The sequence below is a fragment of the Penicillium canescens genome (genome assembly GCF_028828765.1).
Source record: "Penicillium canescens strain IBT 15451 chromosome Unknown utg000003l_segment0_segment0, whole genome shotgun sequence".
Taxonomy (NCBI): domain Eukaryota; kingdom Fungi; phylum Ascomycota; class Eurotiomycetes; order Eurotiales; family Aspergillaceae; genus Penicillium; species Penicillium canescens.
In genome coordinates, this window is record NW_026703965.1 from 4,210,419 (window position 1) to 4,222,984 (window position 12,566).

Consider the following 12,566-nt stretch of genomic DNA (forward strand, 5'->3'; position numbering starts at 1 on the left):
CTGCTGCCGTAGTTTTGAAAGCTCCACTGATGAGGCATGCTGCCTGCTTCTGGATTGCCGCGAAAGGATTACTGATTGTGCGTGCCTTGGAATTACTGATGATCATAGGCTGATACCATGCGGAAACCCCAAAGAGCATCTGCGGGATGATCACCGCCTGGTAAATCTTTCGCATTGCGTAGAACGAGGCTCCCCACGTTGAACCCGCCAAGCTTCGTAGTGCGTGGAGAGAGACGCCGGCCTTGGTCACCGCTTTCTCGCGGTGATGGTGGAATTCCAGACCCGGATCCAGCCAATAGCCTAGGTACCGCTCAGCTGTCCTCGTCGCTGTCACGGTGTGCCCTCGTAGAGACAGCGATGTGTATTGTGGGTCGACTTCCCTGGTGTTTACAAAGTGCACGAGTGCATACTTCTTCGGGTCAAAAACTGATGCATGTTTCTCGGCCCATTGGTCGGCTTTGCGGCATGCCGCTCTGAGTTTCTTGATGGTTTCGCGTTCGCTGTCTCCCTTTGTCATGAAGCAAACATCGTCGACCCACCCGTTGCTAGTCACACCGTTACCGCAGTTCTCAACGAGGTCTGCGTTGTAGATGAGATATAGAATGGGTGAGATCGGTGATCCTTGAGGGATGCCTGTAGGTGTCGGGATTCGATCAGATGTGCCCTCGGGCATGCGGATCCGTGTGCTTCGGTTGGTCAAGAAGGCCCTCACCCAGGGAACGAAGTGTCCCAGACGTCGTTTCTTGAGGTTGTGTAGTAGACGTTCATGGGAGACATTGTCGTACGCTCCGGACACGTCCAGCATCAGCAGAGATACCACCGGCTTGCCCTTTCCCCATGCAGTTTTGATTCGGTCGATGATAATGTGGATAGCATGATCGGTGGATATACCCTTTCGTCCGCCTAGATGGGTTCGTGGGAGTAAACCGTTGGTTTCTGCTGCGTAGCTGATCCGTCGCGCGACAACTGCCTCCAGAAACTTTCCGAGCGTGTTCAGCAACGCCACGGGTCTGTAGGATTTTGCGAGCTGGTAGTCACTTTTGCCTTGCTTCCGGAGCACCACCGTGATTGAGCGCTGGAAATGTGACGGGTTGTATCCCGTGTTTATGCATGCGTTGAATAACTGTACCACTGTTGCTAGAACCGCCGGTATCTCGATAAGCTTGTGCCAGAGAGAGTTTGGTATACCGTCTTCTCCGGGTGCTTTCCCTGCTTTCGCTCCTCGCACCGCCTCCTGTATCTCTTGAGCGGTGACTGCTGGAAACTCGATTTGCTGTGGGTACAGGAATGAGTCTGTGTCGGATAGATCGGCCGGCGGTGGTTTTGGGAAGAAGGCAGTCCGGAATGCCTCTGCCTTTTGCTCAACTGTTTCTGCGAGAGTTCCAGGCATTTGGGGATCCTGAATTTTCAGCGAAGGGGTGATACCCTTCTCATATGCCCCGTCTCGGTTTCTTGCCCATTTAGCCAATCGCCACATACCCTGTGGGCCATCTTCAACGACCTGCTGGACTCGGCGCCGGTGCGCTCTTGACAAGGTTTTCTTGACGAGTCGTGCTTTCCGGTTGCGTGCTTCCGAGTAGCACGTCCAGTCGTAGGGGTCTTTGGTTCTCGTGTGTCTTCGACGGAGGCGACGAACTTCTTTGACCGCAACTTTACACTCGTCGTCAAAGTCGGGGTTCGACCATGCGGATGGTTTTGCCCATGGGGTTGAATCCTCGATTGCTGATTGGATCACTCCTATAAGCTCCTGGCATTTGGCTTCTATCCCCTGCGGATCTGCCTGATATAGGCCTCCTGTCTGTAGACCTCCTTCGATCTTCTGGATGAGTTTCTGATCATCAGTTGCGTTCCAGTTTCTTCTCTTCTGTTGTACAGCGATTGGTGTAATAATATCAAGCACAGTTCTGATCGGGAAATGGTCGGATGCGTGTTCGATGTCATCCGCTCTCTCGCAAGTTATAAGCCTGTTGACCAGGTTGGATGTGATGAAGGTGAGGTCAATCACCGACGACTGATCGTTTCGAGACCAGGTAGGTCTGCCTTGTTGGGTCGTCAACTCGAGTCCCCATTCATTGGCGATTTCTAGGAGTTGCTCGGCCTCCTGATCGGGCCTGGTCCCTGTTCCTCCCCATCTCGGGTGATGCGCGTTCATATCTCCAAGGATGATGTGTTCTCCATGAGGTCGTTTTGACAGCTCATTTCTTAGATGTCTAAGAGTATTGCTGCCCGGCCTATTGTATATGTTGTGTATGAAGAGATCTGTCCAGTCTCTGCCCTGATGAGCCTTTCTAAGTTTCAGTAACTGGTAGTCCTGTGAGACGAGTTGACACGACCAAGTGCTCGGGTCAAGCCTTTTGGACACAAACAGGCATACGCCCGGTTGGGAGAGATCCGAGGCTTGGACTTGATTGTCCTGGCCTTGGGTTGTTCCGTCGGCAGCTGCTTTTGGTGGGTAAATTAGCTGGAATGTTGCCGTCGCTGGTTGGTGCGTTGTGTGTTGCATTTCGTTCTTCCATGGCTCCTGCACCGCGACGACGTCCGCCGCGAGGACATTTCTGTCTCTGAGGAACGTTGCCATCACTGGCCACGATTTGTGTACGTTGTATTGAAGAATCTCAAACGATTTCATTGATGAGTTTGTTCGTCATCGCTTCGTTCGCTGGCCTCGTGCCATACTTCATCATTTGGGTCTTCGATTGTTGGTGCATCCGTCGGAAAAAGCGGCGGAGATGATCCAATCGGTATCGCTTGCCGCTGCGTGTATTTCAGAATCACCAATTTGCGGCATTCGGGGCTCTCGGGGTCCAATTCCCCCTCGTCATCAGGCCCGGACGTGTTACCGGCCTCATTGACAGTGGCGACCTCGTTGATGAATTGGGTAAGTCGGTGTTCTAGGCTATCTTGCTGAGTGTCAGGTTGAGGGAGACTGGCCGGAGTGGGTTGAATGCTGAGCCATTCATTGTCGTCTGGTTGCTCGTCCATGGTGTCGTCCGGCTCGCCTGTGCGGCCAGGGCCTCTTTTGAGCTGAGTAGGCTGAGTCGGTTCAGTGACCTCCTCTGGTAATGTTTCTACTTCTATTGCTGCAGCCTCCACGTCGATTACAGCATCCTGGGGGTTCCGCCGGGGCTCTTCCCCCGTTGCTCCTCCGGGGCGTGTATCGACGCTTCGAGTCCATTCGTGGCCATGGGGTCTGCGCTGGTCGAAGTTGCTTCTTTGCCGGTGCTTGCCGTCACTCGGAGGTGCAGAGGAACGCGGTGATATGCAGGGCAGTTGGCCAGCGCTTGCTTGGCTTCGTTCATCGCTGCAACCTTCACCGGACATTCCCGACTTGTAGGGCGATGCCCTTCACCACAGTTGGCGCACTTGACTGGTATCGCTTGCCCCTTCGTCGACGGACACTCCCAGGTCGGGTGTCCGTTGGCGCAGTGACCGCATTTGAATAAGTTGGAACAGTGTGACTGGATATGCCCCGGTTTTTGGCATTTTCTGCATAGCTTTATCCGCCCCTCGCGACAGAATCGCGATGCATTGTGAATTTGCTTCCCCCACACGACTCCCGAGATGATCGCGCGATTAGCCACGACTGGGCTGGTGAACTCGATCAGGATGGAGCCCTCCGCCCTCTCCCCCGGACGGGTTAGCCACCCTAGATACTGGATCTTAGCGCCTTCGCCCCAGTTGTTCTGCGCGAGCAGCTCGGCCGCAACGTCAGCCATCGTCTCCGGAGTAACCTTCATCGACCTCACGGGAATATGGTACGCCACCACTCCCCATGACGGTTCTTGGACCACCGAGCCTGGTCCAAAGGCTCTCAGCCACGCAGCATGTTTGCGGAGGACCTCTGCCCCTGCCGCACTGTTGGCGATCATTGCCACATCCCCCGACGGCAATTTTCGAGCAGCGACAAAGAAAGCCTGTCCGGCCAGTACCCCTGAATTCTTCTGACGGGCATTTGATACCCTCTGTCGTTCAGCCCTCTCGACCAGATCTTTTGGTGTCAATCCACGGATTTGCTCGCGGTTCATTCCGACCTTGACGATGACCTCTCGGTCCTCGCGAAGTTCCATTTCCGGTACTCCTGGAGACGATGTGCCGCCGCTCCGGGTGATAGGAGCCGCAGCCGTAGCCAAGTCGCGCTGCCATTCTTTGGCCCGGAAGTTGCGCCACGCTGCTGCAGAGTTCGCCGCGGGGGTAGATAGTGCCGTCGATAATGTGTTCGTTGTCTTTTCAATGGTATTAATTCGCTGGTTCAGGCGTTCGGTGCCGGCGTTGATCTTGGTCAGCGCCTCAAGCACCTTGGCCATCCCCTGGCCGTCTCCCCGTTGGGCGTTTAGTGCGTACTGGCGGACGGCACGAATATATCCAGTGACGTACCGGTCCTCTGTGCCATTGTTCTCGATGTGGTTAAGCACCCGGCGGGCCCCTTCCGCGATGTCGTCCATGGATCGGGGCGGATCCGCGAGGGCCGTGGTTTTTGGCGTTCCTCTCCTGTCAGGGGGCAAAATCTGTGCGTTCGCACCCGTCCCAACCATGGCTGCCATCTCCCCTATGAAAAGGGTATCAGGCTGTAGCGCTTGAGGTTACGATTACGATGAACTAATTCACGAGGCCGTGAGACCTCTGATTGGCTAGATATTTCAAGAAAACGTTTTTGCCAAGAAAGAGTTGTTCCTAAAATGGTTGTCATATTTCGTTCTTGGGTGGAGTCTTCTGTTGGGCTATTGACACACGATGCTTTGCGTAGCTCGCGCCCTATCGAGCCTGTTTATCATGTCGAGCTGGAAGAGGTAAGAGGCGCTGGTGGCTTTAGACGTATTTACGGGATCGAGTACATTTGCCGGGAGTCCAGCGGTCAGACCCGGGTTAGATAAGTGAACTGCGTAACCGCCAGAAGCGTCCAATCAATAGGCAGGTTTGCCGTAAGCAACAATCGATATGGCCAGGAACATACATGATACGCAGGGAAGTCAAGCGATCAACGATTCTCAACGCCTAATCTGGTCAACACGTCTGCCTCTCACGGGGTCTTCCTCACTAGGAATCTAGTGAATCAACTGACTACTGGGTCTAAACCATAAGCCTGGCTGAATTATTCCCGCACATCTTTAAAGCTTTCATCGGCCATTCAAAAAGTACTGCGCCCGTTGAAACACTGGCTAGAAATGGTCAGGACCATACAGTAATCAAATAGATCTTTTGGCTATATAAGTGGGCGTCACGCCAGACAGTAAAAGTGAAACACACCATTTTGTCCATACTTTGTTGTTGATCCTTCTGGCACCAAGTGTCCCTGCCTAAGATGGCAACCAGAGGGGATGAGCTTGCCGAAGTCATGTCGTCGTACAGTGAGCTCAATGACTCCGAAGCACAAGAGTCAAACTCTGAGCACTCAGAGGATGACATTTCGGAGACAAGTGAAGACAGCGCATTCGTGGTATCTGACGGAGAGCAATACGCCTATTCAAACAGATCCTCTGCGTCTTCCAACTACAGCCAGCATTGCTACGTGCATTCCAATGACTCTTCTGTTTTCGTAAGTCGCTTGGGGAGATCATTTTGAGTGAATGAGCTGACATCTCCAGATTGGCCAGAAAATACCGATACACATAGTTACCAAACGCGTCATCCACCAGAATGAAAGTCCTGTGGTACAATATTTGGACATATGGCGGTTCTGGGAGCAGGAAAAACCACATATAAGTGATACTGTTGAGGAGACTTGATTTGTACTTAGTCCTGGTGCTGTGCATAACCCCAGTTTGCCAGTAAGCTGTCTCTATATTGGCGCTTGCTAAGCAGTGTCATCGCTTTTTACCAAGATGCCTCGTTATTTGAATATTTCTCCCAACCATAGTTGGCCCTGTCGCCATGCGCTGGAGAGAATACATATCTCAATCGATAGGCTTTCTGCATCATATCTCCAAATTGCGATCTGGGCAGGTTTCTTCTTGTTGATTGCACGCGTCTGATTCCCCCCGGCGTATGGTAGTGCCCAACATCTACAACTTCCGTCCGGTCAAAACATCCAATTTTACCCGCAGGAAAGTAATAATTCCTAGCAAATCCAATCTCAAGTTGATTGTGGAAGTATCTCACTGAAGCAGTCTAGTCCTGTAAGTTTACGTTCCAGCCATAGTCACAATTGACCGGTATAATAATTATATTCAGCCAAGTTGATTGGAATTTCTACGAACATTCTCATCGCATAACTTTCTTCTTGTCCTAAGCTTCTCACAGATCAAATAGTCTCTCTGTGTGTCCATCAGCTGCATCAACCTAGACCTTCAATCCTGTCCACCCTGAACTTTTTGTCTCTCGCCGTGTGATGGATTTATATTCCAACAGCTCACATACAACGTTGAGTGACAATTGTTGCCTGGCATGATGCCAACGTAGTCTCAAACAGTTTAACCAACATTTGTGGCTTGATACTTTTACCAGGATATACCTTTTCACAATGGAAGCCCTGTTCAGTGTGGGCACATTCAAGTTGTGATGGGGAAACACTTGAGCTCGCCTGGTCCTCTGTGAAGAGCATTTATTTTATTCTCGGTCGTTAGAAGCTCACTCACGGGAAGACTCTCCGATAAAGTTTTATACACGGATCTCACCCCGAAAGACGACCAACTCTGTACCTGATTCTGCACATTCACGTCGACAGAGACCAGTATCTGTGGATTGCTACCAGAAGACCTTTCTGGGAAGAACTGTTTGATACTGCACTTGATGTTACAAGTAGTAGAACTTCTGTTTTTGCCGCATTGGCGGCGTACGAATGGGTACGTATTTTGACTTCCAATGACCACTGAAAAGATGCTGAACGCAGCAGGAAGCATGTTCCTGGTGTTGATCTCTCCTCCTCGAAAATCCCGGTCAACAAAGCCCCTTTTATATATTCGAAGACCGAGGAGCTTGTTTACAGCAATATTCGAAATTGGCTTCCATGTTTTACACAGAGAAATTGTCTCTCGCCCCACCGCCAAGATACTTGTACCCCTCACTAGGCCCGTTTGGGCTAGGCCACAGATCAGCTCTGCTCCTCTTGATGAAGGGTCCTCATTTCTCGTTCGTCCAAATAATGACTGGAATGACTGGGTGTTGTGTTTTGACTCTGGAGTCTATAAGACTTGGGGATTGAAACTCGGGCGCCCAGGTAGGGGTCAACATTTGAGTAATAAAATTCTTCAGCGGTAGGATCCCGAAAGCGTTTGAAGATAGGGCCAAGTTTGATCGATTAACAGCCGCATGTTCTCTTAGATCGACCAGAACCCTGCCCAGTGCCTCCATCACGCGTCGTTGATTGCCATCCACAGTCCCTATTTTGTGAATACAGTACTTCCAAAAGGGGGAACGCATCTCAGCTTGTTAAAACCAAATCATGGACCGCCGATCATTACCGAACGAGCTTATCGAAGCGATTCTCAGGCAAGTAGACATGCAAACCGTCCTCCTCGCCCAACGAGTCTGCCGACAATGGGCCCTATGCATCCGAGGATCTTCCCCAATGCAACAAATTCTATTCTTCCAACCAGCACCAGCCAACAGGCCACGCCAACAAAACCCCTGCTAGCATCCAAATTTCCATACTGGTTTCCCGCCGATGACACTAAGTCATGTGCCATCGCCTTTGGCGCCGGCGACATGCAGGATTTCCTAGAGAGCAGCGACATATATCGGCGGCCGGAGGCGAGCTGGCGCCGAATGCTTGTCCAGCAACCACCTATCATGGCGCTGGGATGGGTGGAGCGTAGCGTGTCGCCATCCAACGTGATAGACCTGCATCGCTGGGAAATTCCACTACAGGCACTTGGCGGGTTACAAATGAACATACTGTACGATCTGGTCGTGAATACTTCGGAGGTTGCGCCGGAATACTTCTATTTCAGAGTCTTATGGTCGCAAAGTAAGACTTTAAGCAGTAGCTTTGCTAGCCTTCGCTCAGATCCATGTCCGTCTTTTAATTCGGACAGGATCGATGGGCTACTTAGGCATGCAATGCAGGGTGCGGATGTGGTTCTTGATATGTGGTATACAAGTTAAATGAAAAATCATCTCTGGAAGGAATGGTCGAAAGATACGTGGACATGGGAGCTTGTGCGGAGGCTGAAGCTTGCTATGGATGACTTTGATATTGATCTGGTGCGCTGCATGAGAGAGCCGAAGGAAGTCAAGAGCTGGACTTTGGCGGAACAGTTGAGTGACTACGCTAGAGAAGTAGGACCTGTCGACCATGCTATGCCTTTGCCTGATGAGGATGACCCGGACCTGTAATGTTAAGGATTTGGAAGTATCTGAAACTCATGATATTATTTGATGTTATGGTTCTATGGTCGCAACCTCGTCATCGCTATGCACAGTAGACAACCCCGAGTCTGCCTTGAATCGCCATCTCTTCGACGGACCGAGCTTGTACTCATGGAGTATCGAACTCAGGCCACTGGTAATCGTCATAAATTTGCGAGACGGGTCGTGCACCTTTTGTCTTTCGAGACGAACGGCGAATGGAATGGTCGTAGTGTATGGGCGATAGAAGTGCTCGAACAGACCGCATCTGACTCCGTAAGCCGCATTGGTTTGAGGGCAGGAGGATGTGGTATATACAATGATTCAACGATCTCAGCGTATCTGCTTTCTGAAGAGCAGAGCTGATCTGTGACCTAGCCGAAACGGGCCTAGTGAGATTCACTGTCGTCTTGGCGGTGGGGCTTGAGATAGTTTCTCTGTGTGAAACGTGGAAGCCAATTTCGAATATTGCTGTAGAAATGGGAACAGTCAAAGCTCTGTGGTCAGAGTATCAACATCACACTCTCTTCCGCCATGATTACACAAGGTCACCCACCAAACAAAGCTGATAGCCGAGGCAAATCTTTGCAGCCCTCGCATAAACTGCTATTATGTGGGGGTCCTTTCTTTCCTGAGTGTAATGGTAGTTCGAGTTCAATGCCATGCCACTTTTTAATGCGATAAACAACTCGATCAGCGTATGACTCATTGAGAATAGGCCGGCTTAATTGATTACAGCTCTTGCATCGCTGGTGATATACCCTGGCATTGTATTCACCCTCAGGGTACATTCGTATGGTGATCGCGATTTTCTTGCTCGGCCACCCGTCTGAATTGCACTCTCGATTGTGGCATATGAACCGTCCCATAACATGTGTATCGTAGGTAGTTGTCATCTTGCAGCATATGCACCACATTCTCATAAAACGCTGGAAACAATGTCCATGGCTTCATAGGTTTTGTTTTCTTCCGACCTTGGAATGGCATGTTTTCGACATTCAAAATATGGCAATAAAGCGAGATAAACCAAAGTCGGTGTCTGGATACCCTAAAAGCTTTGTATATAAAATTCAAGATCGAAGGGACTGGCAGTCGTCACATGGCGGGACATTTGCCATTTTGGAGAGGGGAAGAGAATTGGGCAGCAAGATCGCCTTTGATTGCATTGCCTGATAATATCTGACGATTTACACCCAATGATTAGCATGCATGAACCAGGGCTGTTTGCATCACTGACGTGTTCGGCACGCTATTCGTTGACAGTTCAAGCGAGCTGCGTCTACTATGCAGAACCCGGAAACATGGCTCACCGTGAGAAACATCCTCCTCAGGAATGACTTTCTAGGGTAAAGATAGCGTCGAATCAACGTTTCTTCCGTTTGTATCGAGTGCGCGTGGGTAGTTAATCACTGATAACTTACAAGCATGATGCCCGGCCCTTTCAAGATCGAGCTAGCCACACATGACTACTGATAAAATCGCTGATGAGTCACCGAAAGGTTCATATCGTCTACCTCTGCCCTTTTCCCTTCGGTTCTGTGCATCAGATTATGCGTTGATGTGTCTCCGTGATACCAGCCCCGTTTCCACTGAACATATACCACTGTATGTCTTCTCTTGACATTCGAACACTGCGAACTCCACGAAAGGGAGAGCCTCCTCGGGCTTGGGTTACTGGGGCCCAACAGGTGATCCTCATTGTCCTCGGATGGCATCTGGCGTCTTTCAAGCCTGGGAATCCGAAAGACAGGGAGACGCGCTGATTTTCCTGTCTTGCTTCATGGCAGGTAAGCCGCACCTTCGCAGACGGCCCGGCTGTTAGTCCACGTTCGCGTGCAAGGAGAGGGAGAGGCAAAAGACTCGCCAATTCTAGCCCATCAAGTTAACGTGGTCATCAGCGACAAATCGAGAGGACGAGACCGTCTTATTCCGAGGCACAGCCAAACTTGCAAGAAAGCTCACGACCCAAGAATCACCGACAGGTGCAAGTCCACTTGATCCGATTCCGTGTTGCTGAGCTATGCGGCGTATTCGAGCGAGCCGAAACGAAATGATCGGACACACACGAAGCTGCATCAGGAGGGCTATCAGGATTGTTGTGATGCCTCTTGTTGAAGTGATGCTAGGCAGATTTGATTCCTAAAAGCCCATCTTTCTATCCTAGCCAAGCAAAATGTGAAAATCCACATTACTCTAGATGGCACTGCAGCTACAAGCTAGTCAAGCTGACTGTGAGTATCCTTTCCCCATTGAAACTGCCTTCTAACATAAGCAGCTCTTGTCACAGATTCTCCCTGTCTCATATGTCAAGTATTCTTTAAGCATCAATATTATGTTTACCAAACTCGCCGCGCTCTCGATGACACGTTGCATGCCAATCTTCGAGCATATTCACTACAAAGATAGATTTGATGTCTGCAAAAACACCATCAGGAGCCGTCCAGCTACTGGGCTCTTGGACTAGCTCAAACATCATATAATCAAATTTCCACCGCTAATCAGCGCTCGGTTCAGATTTGCTTTGGGAAGGAAGTGCGAAGCATATGCCTGCTGCGAATATAAGCAAACTAGAAACCCACTTACGAGGATATCACTTCACAAAATTTTGTCATAATCGATCAAGATGAATATGTCTTTATCAGGTCTTTTGAATGTATTGATTGATAACTAGCTCATGATCTGGCTCTAAAAGATTTGCCTGGGGGAAGAGCAACAAACAACACTTGATTCAGGCAATACGCCCGAGAAGCAGTTCACGATCTAGCATCTACTCCCAAGGTATTGACGGACAACACCAGTGGCTGATCGGGGAAAAAATTTTGCTTCCTACACACATAGTTAGAACTCAGTATCAAGAGAGAATATTGAGTGGCAATTCATATTTTGATACCCAGAGAATTGAGGTCTTGGTATTGATTGGTTAATTGGCTGGTCGACAGTAGGTTGCACGTATCACTCCACGTTTTGTAGGTATTGGCGTGTCCATCAGTAGAGGATTCTTATTTCAACTCGAACGGCAGGTTTTCGGGATGTACAGTTCGCCTTGGCCTTCAGGCCCAACGAAAGCGGATCGGAACCCTCCCTTTGCAATTTGCGATGCAGATATATGGATTTCTTTAACCAGAAAGAGCGATAATCGGTGACCCGGTGACTTGGTGTGGAGTTGCATGGTCTTCGTTCGATGATCTCTATCAGATTTCGTGGCCGTGGGCGCAGAGTATCATGACTTTTTGTATGTGGATGGGGAAGGGACATGCTGCTCTCTACAGCTGCAAGTAGATTGCGGACTGCAAAAGCGCTTCTCAGAATTTCGACCTCATTGGTATTGTCATAACCACGGTTGTTAACAGCGAAGAATCGTCCTTTCCATTTGTATAAATATTTGAAAATATCGTGAGCCAACAATATGCCTTGCTCGCACAGCCCATATGGTCGAAAAGGGTACACGCAATCATGACAGTGATCGACATGAAGTTGATAGGTTTCCATCACATAGTGTTCATCTCCATGGAGAACGCGCACGTCACGAACAACACCGGAAGTACCGGGAAATCGGTTAAATGTCGGCATTGCGATGAAGAGTATCTTTACTGAAAGCTAAGCGGCAATCGATACTGGACAGCTGCTTTATATGCCCTTGCCCATATACACACAGAGAAACAATCAATAACAATTGGCTGTGCGACAGCCACCTACCTGATGGGGCTAACTCGGGGTTCAATGCGTCAAGTCGCTGGGTGAGCCCAAAGAACCTGTTTGGAATTCACCACAATGCTTGGCATTAAATCTGTGAGGCTGAAATCGTTTCATTATGAAGTGCGATGGTGGGTCGCTATTGGATGTTATCTTCTGCGTTCAAGCATGCAGTGGCGGCGCTTGATGCTGAAAGTCATAGCACTTGCTTTCAAACCGCGAGCAGATCTATTCTAGATACCAAGGCTATTTCTGATAATATTGGAAACCACACTCCATTACTGAGTATCCGATAAGCGCCAAACTTGATCTTTGTGGGAAATTTTTGGAAATAGAGGCCAGCGCCGTAATTTTAGTTTCATGAAAAAAGCCTCTGCTACAAAAAGGGACTTATTAAAAGAAAATTATCTCAGGTGATCCGATATACACGGTTCCTTTACCCTAGCGCTGGAAGAAGATTGTACAAAATTTGGTTGTTGTTGGCGTGGCTAGCAGAACTCTATGAGGCAGGGATACCACTCAAAAAGAACGAGGGCAATAAGAATGAGGGCAATGAATATTGCCAACGTGACAATGCTTTCCGGCACAAA

General features: G+C 49.7%; 1 protein-coding gene across 1 annotated transcript; it reads left to right on the forward strand.

Annotated features, from left to right (window-relative positions):
* Window positions 1–7,473: 7,473 nt before the first annotated feature.
* N7446_005013 (uncharacterized protein) lies at window positions 7,474–8,271 on the forward strand (the record flags this gene model as incomplete). Its single annotated transcript, XM_058513761.1, is given in 3 exon segments — window positions 7,474–7,903; window positions 7,920–8,002; window positions 8,062–8,271. The coding sequence occupies 3 exon segments, from the start codon at window positions 7,474–7,476 to the stop codon at window positions 8,269–8,271; spliced, it is 723 nt and encodes a 240-aa protein (XP_058375090.1).
* Between the last annotated feature and the right edge of the window lie 4,295 nt (window positions 8,272–12,566).